At 40.3% G+C, this 12,821-nt stretch overlaps 1 protein-coding gene across 3 annotated transcripts in view; it reads left to right on the top strand.

Moving 5' to 3' along the window:
• Nucleotides 1-12,821, top strand: part of MYO1B (myosin IB) — a 182,088-nt gene that overhangs the window by 157,746 nt on the left and 11,521 nt on the right. The window contains exons 21-27 of one of the 3 annotated variants that reach the window (XM_068544759.1): nucleotides 1,413-1,481; nucleotides 2,752-2,838; nucleotides 3,105-3,191; nucleotides 5,002-5,088; nucleotides 8,306-8,380; nucleotides 10,001-10,135; nucleotides 12,004-12,110. In XM_068544759.1, coding sequence (XP_068400860.1) covers nucleotides 1,413-1,481; nucleotides 2,752-2,838; nucleotides 3,105-3,191; nucleotides 5,002-5,088; nucleotides 8,306-8,380; nucleotides 10,001-10,135; nucleotides 12,004-12,110 — 647 coding nt within the window. The remainder of the gene's footprint in view (nucleotides 1-1,412; nucleotides 1,482-2,751; nucleotides 2,839-3,104; nucleotides 3,192-5,001; nucleotides 5,089-8,305; nucleotides 8,381-10,000; nucleotides 10,136-12,003; nucleotides 12,111-12,821) is intronic. The other 2 variants (XM_068544760.1, XM_068544761.1) reach the window with 2 other exon arrangements.

Genomic DNA, 12,821 nt, shown 5'->3' with positions numbered 1-12,821 from the left:
TAACCATCATTTGACAACGCAGGGTTGCCACAAACCTTCAATTTGTAAAAAAAAAAACCCCACAATATCTGCAAAGTACAATAAAACAAGGTATGCTTGTAAATACCTCCACCAGTTAACTACAGTTATCCAAGCCAGTGATTTTCCCTTGACCAAATAACTCAAAGATTTTCCGAATGACCATTTTCAGTTACTATTTATCTTAAAATCCATATTCTGTGATATTTCATGGCTCCTTGAGGTGAATTTTAAAGACAGAGTTATTTTCAAGCCATGTAGGAATTTTGAAAGAAGACATTGAGGTACCAAATGAATGTCAGAAGTGATGGTCAGATATTGTAGGTACAGTGTGGACCATCACTCTGTGTGGAATCTTAGAGATTTTCCAGCTCCTCAGTTGCCCAATGAAGAGACTGAGGCCCAAAGAAGGTAGTGACTTTTCCAGGGTCCCAGGGTTCTCTTTGCCTTTCTCTCTGGCATCCTCTTTTGTTCTGCTGCTCATTTTCTCTGAGATTCCAGAACATAGCCTAGAGTCCTGGGAGCATCTGTTCCCCCTCAGAGAAGGGGAGCTGGGCAGTCTGCCATTTCCAGGGTCTGAGTCACAACCTGGCTTCAGTATTTTGTTTGAAAAGCTGTGAAATTTCATCACAAATGCCCACGTTGTAGTGAATATTCCCCACTAAATACAGTAAGCGCTCACTTCTCTAGGGATAGTGTTCTAGCAGCCTCCACTCTCCAAGGCATTGGCCCTGGAAGTAAGGGCCTCTGGGCATCGAGCTTGCCGAGCTGATTCTTGGGGAGATCTCACTGGGTCTTCCTTAACCTTCCCCCACTGGAAGTAACCTCTGCTGCTGCTGAACATCCTCACAGTTCTATTGAAGGGCTCTATGGCGAGTAGGCGCTCAATAAATAAAGTTTAGTTGATTGATAGGAGTTGACTTAAATTTGTTAGCTGATTTCCCAGCTTGAGGCAGTAAAAGCAGCAAACCTAAAAGGAGCTGGGGACGTTAGAGGCTGACCCAGTGAGTAGCATGGTGAGAAATGGCACCAAGAAGAGAGAAGGCTTAGGAGCAGTTGCAGAACTCAGTGTGTATTCATTCATGTGTGTTCACTGGGTATCTGCTATGTGCTCGACGTTGTATTATAACAGCATGACACAAAGAACAGATGTTAATAATGGTGGATCCTGAGTCATTTAGAAATTAATTGTATTTACCATCCTTGAAGCAAACTTTGGATTAATCATAATAATTTTGGAGTGTTGGATATTTTGATTTCTGTACTTATTGGTTCCCAGAAAGAATATGGGTGATCAAGAGTTCATTGCACTAAGTGAGCAAATTCTCTTTCTCAGTGTGCATGTTATGGATATATAAATAGAATTGCTGATATCTTCCCCTTTCATCCTACAGCAACAAAAGAGGTATCAACAGATAAAGAGCTCTACCTTGGTAATTCAGTCTTATATCCGGGGTTGGAAGGTGAGTTTAAAAGAAGTGATCCTTATTTATGTGAGGTTTTCATGTTCTTTACAAAGGATGATGTCTCTGGGCTCACCCTGCAGGGGAGGGTTTCTCATCTCCTGCCTACCCTGTAAACAGTCAGATGGAAAAAATAAATATTACGGGCCAAGCTCGGGCCCTACACCATGTCTTGGCTGCTTCCTGCTTTCTTTTCAAGAGCTTTGTTCTCTGAGCAGGAAGTCCTTGAAATAATACCGTACATGATTTCAATATCCTCTTGCCCCCTGTTTGCGAGGGAAGCTGTAGTGCAAAAGCCTGTCTCACACTGTTGCCTCCATACCTGTGAGCCCTGCCAGACCTCAGCACCCCAGCACAATGCCTTCCATACCTTCCCTGTGACCGTCTTGCAGGCTGCCCCATCATGATTGAAAGATCCTAAGCGCTGGCTGTCCTAGTGCACACACCACCTGGTTCTGGGTCCTTCCTGCCAAAGTGTCATTCAGAGTCAGCACACTATAGCCCACAAGCCAGATCTTGGTTCAGGAGTCCTGCGGCTTCCATTGCCCTTTGTCTAGGCCTGTGGGCAGCCCAGGTGCTTAGTAGTTGTCCCACAGCAATTGCCAAATACAAGTCTGAGCACACAGAGTTAAGTGAAATTGCTGCCTACAGGTTTTTCTTTGACCTACTACCGAGTCCTGAGTCCAGGCGTGCAGTCTAGAGACTTCAGAGGCAGGACTCAGGGTTCGCCTCCAAACCGGCTGTCCTCCTGGCCCCCACTAAATCAGTTTCAAGCAACTACTGGAAAGAAGCCACTAGTCCTGAACCAGTGAGAGAATTTTATTTTATAGCAAGTTTTTAGCCATCTCTTTTGAAAAAAAAAGTACAGCTACAGTTCCTTCCAGACAATAATAATAAAAGTGATCAAGTGGATTTTGGTGGATCATTGGAGATCCACTGACCACCTTCTGAGAACTGTTCCTTCCATCTGCCGTGTCCAGTTTGTATTGCTGTGGTCAGATTTTTTCCTGTCGCGTATCAGGGCGTGGGAGGCTGCTGTCTATCTGAGTGGGGCTGCGCTGTCATGCTTGATAATGTCTTCATTTACCACCTTCTCGTGGTCCATTTTGGGCTAATAAAGCAACTTTCCCTTTTCCTTTCTTTAAGCTATTGATTTTTTCCCTTGAGAATGGGGATTATGCCTATCTCTTCAGGTAGTTTTTTTCAAGTCACTATGGATATAGTTTTTTGGTGTTAATTTTCTATCTTTCTGGGTCATTCTGTGCTTTAGGCCCGAAAGATCCTGCGGGAACTGAAGCATCAGAAGCGCTGTGAGGAAGCAGCAACCACCATTGCAGCGTATTGGCATGGCACCCAGGTAGGCCAGAGACGCCCAGGAAGGCAGCGGGTCAGGAGTGATGTGTGGAGCAACGGACACCCCCATTCGGGATTCACTGGCTTAAGCTCCTGAGCACGTGTTTGCCTCTTGCTCTTTCCAACGTTTTGGTGTGGGGTGGTGGCACACGCTTTTGCGTTTACTGTTTGATGGTGACCGGTGTCTCTCTTCCTCTTTCTCCATTGGGAATCAGCAGTAACCTTTCTTGCCTTAAACTTTTCTGTAACTCCTTTTCAAATGCATCACAGGCACGAAGGGAACTGAGCCGGCTGAAGGCGGAGGCTAGGAATAAACATGCTATTGCAGTTATTTGGGCTTACTGGCTTGGATCTAAGGTACTTGAAATGCACATCCCATCACTCCCATCCTGGAATCCGCAGTAATCAATCCATATCTCTAGCATCTCAGGGGATGAAGACCCGTAGTTAACAGTGGCTCACACTGGCGCATGTCCTAGTAGCCAGATTTAATAACCCTGGAGATGTTCGCGCCAAGAGAGCACGTTAGGAAGCTTAAGCATGCGTAGGCAAAAAAGACTAATTGCTTACTAATGAGGTACTAGCATAGTTGCTCTTTTTTTTTAAAACTCTCGAGTAACATGCATGTTTAGTTTTGGGGGGTTTTTTGTTTGTTTTTTACCCCCCAATGTATCCTGGCAGTTTTCTGAACGTGTTTTTGTGCGCGACGGGGGGCATGATGGGAATGTTAAAGTTTGGGTTTCGATTGGTCTTCTGCAACATGTTAATAATAGAAACACCTTTAACGCATGCTCGACAAAAATATTAATCCATGAATGAAATTGTTTTTTAGGCTCACTGTGGCAGCTGTTGATTATTATAAGCAAAATATTATATGTGAAAAGAAATATCATCTGTGATTTAGCAGAAAGCTATGTTCATGCAAAGCTAGCAGTAATTGCCCCTGAAGAATGCCAGGAATTTCGGCATCAGCTGTTTGTGTTCAGAAACAAAGGGCTCCTGAAATACTCTCTCTAATCCCCAGGCAGAGTCGTGGGCTCTGTGAACGTTTCACATATCCCAAGGGACGGAGCATTTTAGATGTCTTTGTTAACTTAGAAAATCAAAGATCATCTCTGCTAAACATGTGTATCCCAGTGAGAAACTCAAATATCATTACAGTCCTATGTTTTTAAGTCTACCTTGTCAACATTATAAACCCGTCTTGTGAGAAAAATGAGAAAAGTCAACATTTGCCTGTATAAAGATGTTAACTTGCCACAAACTAACCAAAGTTGTTCATTTGTGTTCTCCCCTGAAAATCTGTGTGGAACAAACTAGTTCCCTTTATAAACTGAAGGAACTGTCTTAGCAGAGGCAGAGGGACTCCTAGACAATTACTCTGGGATTTCTCCACTGAACAAGAGAAGTCCATTTCCCAGTCTGAGTACTGTAATGTAATGAAACGATAGTGCCTGTCTGTTCCTGTCTTTTAAAATAGCATGCCTCAGATTAATTTTTCCCTAAGATTGATTTTTAAACCTATGAGTTACTTCACTTTTTTATCTTGCTTCTGTATATTTCACTGTTTAGGGCCTTACCTAATATTGAATTTTGATACATGCTACTTCTAATTTTCCAACTGGAAAAAATTGGGGGTTTTGTTGTTTTTGTTTGAAACTTCAGAGGCAGCCTTTATTCCTTCCAGTTTTCTAAATGGTTGTTCACAAGAGTTGTCTTTTTACACGTCCAAATGAATGAACTCAGGAATTCACAGCCTCTTTAGCCCCGTGGGCTGGCAGCAAAGGGAAGTCTATGGAAATCATTAGGTGCCACTCCCAGATCTAAGGCTTTGATGAGGGAGGGAGGGAGAGAGTGTGGAGAAGGGAGTGAAGAGGGAGAGAGAACAGGGGAGAGAAAAGGAACAGAATGGAAGTAAGGGGGAGGGCCGGGGAGTGCTTCCCTCAGGTACCCTCCTCTGGGACAGAGTCTCAATGCACTGAAAATACAAGGGACTATGCTAGCCTGACACTGATGCTTTGGGTTTAAATGATTGTGCACCATTTCTCTTTCATTCTGAAATCCTGATACATAAATTGGCTCTTCTGTTTGGTGGGGTGTCTTTTTCTGGTCATTTGTGCTGTCTGCATTGGGCTGTCTCTTTTATTTACCATCTAAAACATTCTAGGCTCGAAGGGAATTGAAACGCTTGAAGGAGGAGGCTAGGCGTAAGCATGCAGTTGCTGTCATTTGGGCTTACTGGCTTGGACTGAAGGTACTTCCTCAACCTCTTCTTTCTGCCCACGGTGAACTCAGTGAAGCCTAGCACCTACTAACTCTGACCAAACGATTGATTACGCTTGCTGATGGTCTGCACAGTCTTTTACAATGTCATCTTGCCTAATTTGGTTTCCTTTTGAGAACAAACCTGTACACTAAAATGTTCTGATTTTATTGCACTGTCTTTCTTTAAATAATAAGTTTAAAGTAATAGCATATTACTTTAAATAGTAATGTAGCATATTTTATTCTTTGTTATCCAAGTTCTGTTTAATGTTCTCTTTATGAGGATGAAGATTTTTTTTTCATTTATGAGACAGAGTTACAGCAGTTGAGCTTAAAAGCTGACCTACCATTGCAGTGACCAGCCTGGGGATATTGGGCTTTTGTTTCCCTTTACCCATCTATTCTGTCCCATTGACGGCTCCTGGAGCAGAGCTTTCTTCAAAGTGCCCATCGTTCTAATTGTTCAGCATAGAAACGAAAGGGTTTTGCATAAATGTACAGATTTTGACAAATAAGACCAGCAGTAGATCATTCAGGTTAAAGAGAACTTTAGATTCAAATGCCCTCTAATTTAGGGCCGGGTTTATTTTAAAGCAATACTTCCTACTTGAGGTAAGCTTGCATGTTAGTAAATATGACTCTGAGCTCTGGAAAACCTTGAGAACGACCTTTAGGCAATGTAAGGATTTTGTCTTCCTAATATTCAGTAACTCCTCACTGTGGGGAGCCATCCATATTGTCATTTTGGGATAATTAGGCCCTTTTTTGACATTTCCTCTTTGTTATTTTTACTATAATATTATAATAATTCATTTTTTCTAAATATTTGAATATTCTCCAGGAAACCATTGACTCTGAACCTGAACTGTTTTAGCAATATCTGTAAACTCTGCTTTGAACAATCTGCGTTTTTCCCTGAAAGTTTAGCCTATAAACTTTTAGTAAATTAACTTTTTTATTATAATGAATATTCATCAAGTAATTTTTGAGGTAATTAAGAAGTAACTTAAATATGAATTTAAGATGTTCTATTTCAAGAATTCTGAGCAAGTTCTATTACTACTTTTTTAAAGTTAAAACGGAGGATTTTATTTCCCATTTTATTCACATTCTAATTTGCATTCTAATTTTCATAAAAGGAAGGAACAAACGACATTGAGTCAGGATTTTTACTCTCTATAATGATTTCTACCAGCAACATCATGTTTATCTTCAGTTTTCTGGATTTAACTAATTGCATATGATTTAAAAAGTACTTTTAAGTTAGAGTGTATGCTAGCATCCTGTAAACCAAATTCAGTTCACAGGTAAATACTGTTTTAGCTGAAGTTAACTGGGCTTACTCTATAGACATAACTGTCTTTTTTTTTTTGTCCAGTTTCCACAAAACAGCAGTATTTTAATATGTTACCATTATTGTTATAAGATTAAACATCTTCGAAGTCCAAGAACGTAATAATTTTGTATTTTTTTTAAAAAAGAAGTATGTTGATATGAACAGTAATTTTGCCCTTTTAAATGATTTGATTCTTGTGGAATTGATTACAAAGTTCAGTGGACCCTTTTTAAGACCCTGGGGCCCATGAAGGGAACCCATTCTATATGCCAGCATGTTGTCACCAGGCCTCTTCTGTGTGTAGCTGTTTTTCAGGAGAAAGGGCCTGTCCTGTGAGTATCAAAAAGAATGTTGCATTGAGCTCCCTTACAATGAAATTCAAGTAAATATAGGGCTTCTAGTATATTTCCAAGGATATGTTTTCATGAAACTCACTTTAACTTCTCTGCTTTTGTACACTCTTACAATTTCAGGAGCTAATTAATAGGTATCATTTTTCTTCTTGTTCCTTCTAACCTTGTAAGTGAGATTTGAAATAGTTATAGACCACTCCATGGCTAAAAGAGAAATGATAATCAGTAACATAAGATATGAATTAAAGGAAGAACTGCCTATGTGGTGTATGGGAGAATTTTTAAACCTTAATAATCCGCAGGTGTAGAGAATAGGTCTGGTGCTCAAATGCCCGGAGGGACCAGGCAGGTCACATGGGCGAGGGAAGTAGCAGATGGAAGGTAGGGGGTAGGAAGGCAGGCCTCCTGCGGGCCTCCTGCGGTTTGGAGGGTACAGCTCTCTTCCAAAGGCAGCAACGAACGGCTGCTCTGGTCCGCTCAGTCCTTGTCACGTGGGAATAGGACTCACTGTTGCTAGATCTTAGAAAATTGTAAGAGAAACCTGCAGCCTGAATTCCTCTGTGAAGGTCTTAATTTTAAAATGTGCATATAAAACATTTTTCGACAAACAATTTGGTTACTAGTTTGCTAGTTTACAGCCTCTAATGTAGAAATATTTTGAACATGTGCAATTGAACCCAGAAAGCTAAAGATATAAGAAAAACATACATAATGTCTGAATTATTCAAGTAGGCTAATATTTTGCTAAATTCTAACTCTCCCATTTATAACTGAATGATGATAAACATTTTAAATGTTTTCCCCCTCAGTTTCCAAATTTAGCTATCATTCATTCATTTAGCAAACACCTCAGTTATTTTATTTGTTAGACACTAGTATACAAGGTAAATACGACAATATAGCAAGGAAGAAATGGTAAACTAAAACTGTAATATGATGTCTTAAGTGCTGTGATTAGTATTAGTAGACAGTTTGATGGGAGTAGGGGTAAGAGAAAAAATAATGCAATTAAATGGGAGATAATGATCATTCAATAGCTTCCTTTTAAATTCTTATTTTTAGTCACATTCACTTCTCAGTATGCAGTACTAAAGTCCTGTCTTCATATGCAAGGCTTTTGGAAACTGCCATATATTTCTTCAGGCATTTTTTTGCCTTCTAAGAACAATTTGAAGTGAAAATTACCTTACATCATTTTTTCTGGAATGTATTTTGATTTGTGATGGGTTTGCAGCTATGCCTGTAAAGCGTTTCCATCAGATTGTCAGGCTCTTTAAAAACTAGTTAAGAGGATTACAAACATCAAAACATTCTGGTATTATCTTGCATCTCTGAATTTCTTTTTCTCCAACTTAAAACCCACTGTCTCAGTATGCTTCAATTATTTTACTGTATCCAGAAAGACACTCATAAATTTACTTGTTCCATCTATGTTCGATTTTAATAGAGGTGTTTCACCTTTGTGGGCATCTGCTGGCCGCGCATTAACCTCTGTATTCTGCTGCTTCTTTTTAAAGGTACGCAGGGAGTACAGGAAATTCTTCAGAGCCAATGCTGGAAAGAAAATTTATGAATTTACACTTCAGAGAATTGTAAGTTTATACTTTACATATGGCTAATTAGCATTATTGGATTAACTAGTTAATAGCACCAACTCAGTAATATGTGACTTATTTGGTAACAATTAAATCATAACTGTGCCACTGAGAGTTTGTGACCTTTTTTATCATCGGTTCTAAAATTCAAGTAGAATTGTGTCAGAAAGAGGCCTGTACGTGATTAATCAAATATTCTTCTTCTTTGACAGAGAGAACATACTTCGGGGAAAGTGAACCCAAGAAAGCCAGGTGTCTTAGTTCAGGCTGCTATAACAAAAATGCCATAGACTGTGTGCCTTAAACAATAAACATTTATTTCTCACAGTACTGGAGGCTGGACAGCCCAAGATCAGGGTGCCAGCATGGACTGGTTCTGGTGAGGGCCTCTTCCTGGTCTCCTCACATGACAAAGAGAAAGAGAAGCAAACTCTTTTCCTGTCTCTTCTTACAAGGGCACTAATCCCATCTAGGAAGCTCTGCCCTTATGACCTCCTCTCAACCTCATTACCTCCCCAAGGCCCCACCTCCTAACACTATCCCTTTGGGGGTTAGGGTTTCAGCATAGGAATTTGAGGGGAATGCCAAGAGCTTGCCCTGCTAAACTGCCACAAGCCGCTGTAAAGTAAGGTTGGCAAACAAGCTAGTGGGTGGAAGGGTGAGGGAGAGCAAGGCTATGCCCGTCTCCCGGGATGGATTCTAAAGTTCCCTTCCATCTTTCCAAGGAGTAGATGTAGTGGTGAAGAGCGCAAACTCTGGAGACAGCTTGCTCCACCACTCACAGATTTGCGAGCCTCATTTTGTCATCTGTAAAATGGGGATAATAATAGCATTAAACCTGTAGAGGTATGGTAAGGATTAAGATGAAGTAACACTGTAACGCTCCCACAGTGCCTGGCCCATGTTAAGTGCTCTAGAGCAGGGGTCCCCAACCCCCGGGCCACCGGCTGGTACTGGTCTGCGGCCTGTTAGGAACCGAGCTGCACAGCAGGAGGTGAGCGGCGGGCGAGCGAGCAAAGCTTCATCTGCCGCTCCCCATGGCTGGCATTACTGCCTGAATCATCCCCGTGGAAAAACAGTCTTCCACAAAACCAGTCCCTGGTGCCAAAAAGGTTGGGGACCGCTGCTCTAGAGCAGCGCTGTCCAGTAGAACTTTCTGCAGTGACAAAAATGTTCTGTATCTTTGCTGTTCAGTAGAGTAGCCACTAGCCACGTGTGGCTAGTGAGCACTTGAAATGTAACTAATGTGACTGATGAACTGGATTTTTAATTTTTTTAATTACTTAAAATTTAAGTATAAATAGGCACCTGTGCCTAGTGGCTACCTGTTAAACACTGCAGCTCTCTAATGTTGACTGGTGTTAGTATTAATGTTAATATGAAAATTAGTATGCGCGTTAGTATTCTTCTTTTCTCTTAACCATTTGGTGGAGCTCAGATTTCTCCAACCAATGCGAAGAGTGGAATAGAGACTTTCCAGAAGAGTTACAAAGTCTTATGGACTAAAACTTGGTAAATTCCACTAAAGACTGGTTTCTTTGAGTCTGGTTTATGTCAAACAGTGTTTTTTTCTGGTGTATTTTACTCATCTGGTATTTTCTGTCAAACCCAACACAGGTACAAAAATACTTCTTGGAAATGAAAAATAAGGTGCCTTCCTTATCTCCGATAGATAAGAATTGGCCATCAAGACCTTACCTATTCTTGGATTCTACTCACAAGGAGCTAAAAAGGATTTTCCACTTGTGGAGGGTAAAAAATGTCTTGCTATGTTTTTTCAGAGACTTCTTATCATATATTTTGAGTGTTTGAGGAGTGTTACGTAAAAGCAGAATTTTCCTCTAGCCTCAAGGAGAATTAGTTGAGGAAGTTGGTGTTTCTGAAGCGGGCAGCGTGCTTGGCTTTCTGTGAGAATTCCTGGAGCCCCAGGTGCTCCTGTGGCATCTTCTCTCATCCGTGGTTGGGAAGGAAAGAGCAGGGCTACATTGTCTTTCCCGTCCAGATTCCAGTTGCTTTCAAGTAGTTGAGTTTTTTGTTTTCGTTTTTGTTTTCATCTTTAGTTGAAGAAATATTTGCTGGAGGTAGAAGTAATAAAATTTGAACATCTTCATGTGAGTAGTAAAGTCTCGAAAATTGTATGAGTTTACTTTCTACGTAAACATACATAGACACACATGAGAACACACACATTTTAATGGACTGGGGGGAAAAAGCTCTAAAGTCACCCAAAGGACATTAAAGAGATTAAAATTTCCCTCTACCTGAGTGAAAGGGAAGCTGAAAATCTACTTGATTTGGCCTTATATTTTGGCTCACTTAATTTTATATGAGAGCATAGCATGTAATTTAGGTGGTGCTCTGTGTGGAATACATGGGGTACTTCTACAGAGGTTGACTTCATTTAATAACTTAGTTGATATATGGAATGCTAAATATATGTCATTCAGATAGAATGAAATCATTAGGTTGAAGGGCTTGTATTTAGTAAGTGAACAATTGATGGATATGTCTTCTGGGAAACTTTCCTGCCCTGTACTATGGGCTTCTTCTTAACTGAATCAATTATGTATAGAGCGACATAATCACTGATCAGTGATACCAGCACAGCATATAGAACTGGATTCTGAGTTCTGTTCCCTAACTTAGTGAGTCAATTTGGCAAGATTCGCCAATGTCTTCAATGTTCATCTCCCCCTTTGAGTCTGATATAGAAACTATTTTCAGAAGTAATGATGGGGAGCTTCTAATGCTGGGCATCCGCTCTGCCTGTCCTTTCTCCCGGCTCCTGAGCCTTGCCTTTACCTCCGTGGAATTGGGGGTGGAGAATGAGAGGGATGAGTTTATTCCAAGGGTGGGCAGCAATGCTAACATTCCTTTATATGATTATGTGGGTGGTTCTCAACCACCCCTGAACTGAATTTCTTAGAGAGTTCATCTAAAGAACCTGGTCCTGCCCCTCCCACCACCCCCCTCTCCTTTCAGTGCAATCTCAGAATCAGGTGAAGGGAAGATTTCTCAGGTCCCGTGTCCACGTTATAAAATGGTAATGGAGGATTCGGAACAGTGCTTTTCAAACTATAGGTGATAGCATACTTGTGGGTCATGAAATCAATTTAGTTGATTTCTACCAGCATTTTAAAATGAAATACAGTACAACAGAAAATAACAGAATATACGACATTGTAGAAAGGATAAGTATTGTTTTGTGAAGCTTTTGTGTAAGTTGTCTATATGTGTGTCTATAAATATGTGCACTGGGTTGTGATGTACCATGTTTTCCTTACTGTGAGTCTCTGAAAGAGTATGATAGCTCAGGACTGTGGATGTCCAAGGGCTGACGTCATAGTGGGAGGAAACGGTACTCCCGGGGGGCCCAGGCCAGATGTTTTGAAATAGCATCGCAAGTTCTGCCATACAAACAGTAGTTTTTATGACATTTTCCAAGACCAACCTTTTAAAGCTCAGGAAGGAAAAATTCTCTTGGCCTTTTAAATGAATATTTCATATACATTTATGATTATTCTTACTGCTGTTAAATTGGCTTAGCATATTTAAGGATGAGTAATGATTTATTTATATAAGTGATGTCCTTTTTTTTTTCTTCTTTTCATATCTCACAGTGTAAAAAATACAGGGACCAATTCACAGACCAACAGAAACTTATTTATGAAGAGAAACTAGAAGCCAGTGAACTCTTCAAAGACAAGAAGGCTTTATACCCATCTAGGTATTATGGCTTTGCTTTACCCGTAACAGTCAATATTTTAAAAGTTTCTCAAATATATTCATAGGCATTTTCTAGTGGGTTTTGATTTTAGTAATACACAGATTTTTAATTTCATGAATTATTTTATGATCAGCTGGATATGAATGTAACACATTTGATCAAGGGCTTCCATAGTATACTTAGAGAAATGAGATCACATTTGTTGGTTTTACTCTATTGGCATTACCTGAACACTTCCTAAATAATTAGAAGTTGTCATTTAAAATAAAATTGTCTAGGCTGTTAAGATAAATTTACATTGTAAATTCCCATTAGTTTTCCATAGTTTTCGGACACTAGCTGGTTTCTGATGGCAATCTACTGTAATCACCATTCCAATCTTCCTGCTTTAACAAGCTGGGTCAGAATCTTATTTGTAAGATAAATGAAGAATGAGCCAGTCTGTCACTTTCTGAGTGTTGCCTAGGCACTGGCCTGTGGTAGCCTTTGGTCTGCTAACTTACTGGCCGTGAGTTCACTGGCCTCTGCAGCAAGTTCAGTTCCTTTATTGTAGACACCAAGTACTCAGTAAAAGAAGGAACACCAACTGCAAGTTTGCCAAGTGAAGTTCTTGGTAAAAACTGCTTATCAGAATATTCTTACATCTCCCAAGTTCATCGTTTTCCCCCTAGAATTCCTATCCCCTTTACATCTGGTGTTTCTAAAAAAGTA

This window comes from Eschrichtius robustus, chromosome 5 (genome assembly GCF_028021215.1).
Source record: "Eschrichtius robustus isolate mEscRob2 chromosome 5, mEscRob2.pri, whole genome shotgun sequence".
NCBI lineage: Eukaryota > Metazoa > Chordata > Mammalia > Artiodactyla > Eschrichtiidae > Eschrichtius > Eschrichtius robustus.
The sequence above is the reverse complement of the archived record's forward strand: the minus strand, read 5'-3'. Positions and strand labels throughout refer to the sequence as shown.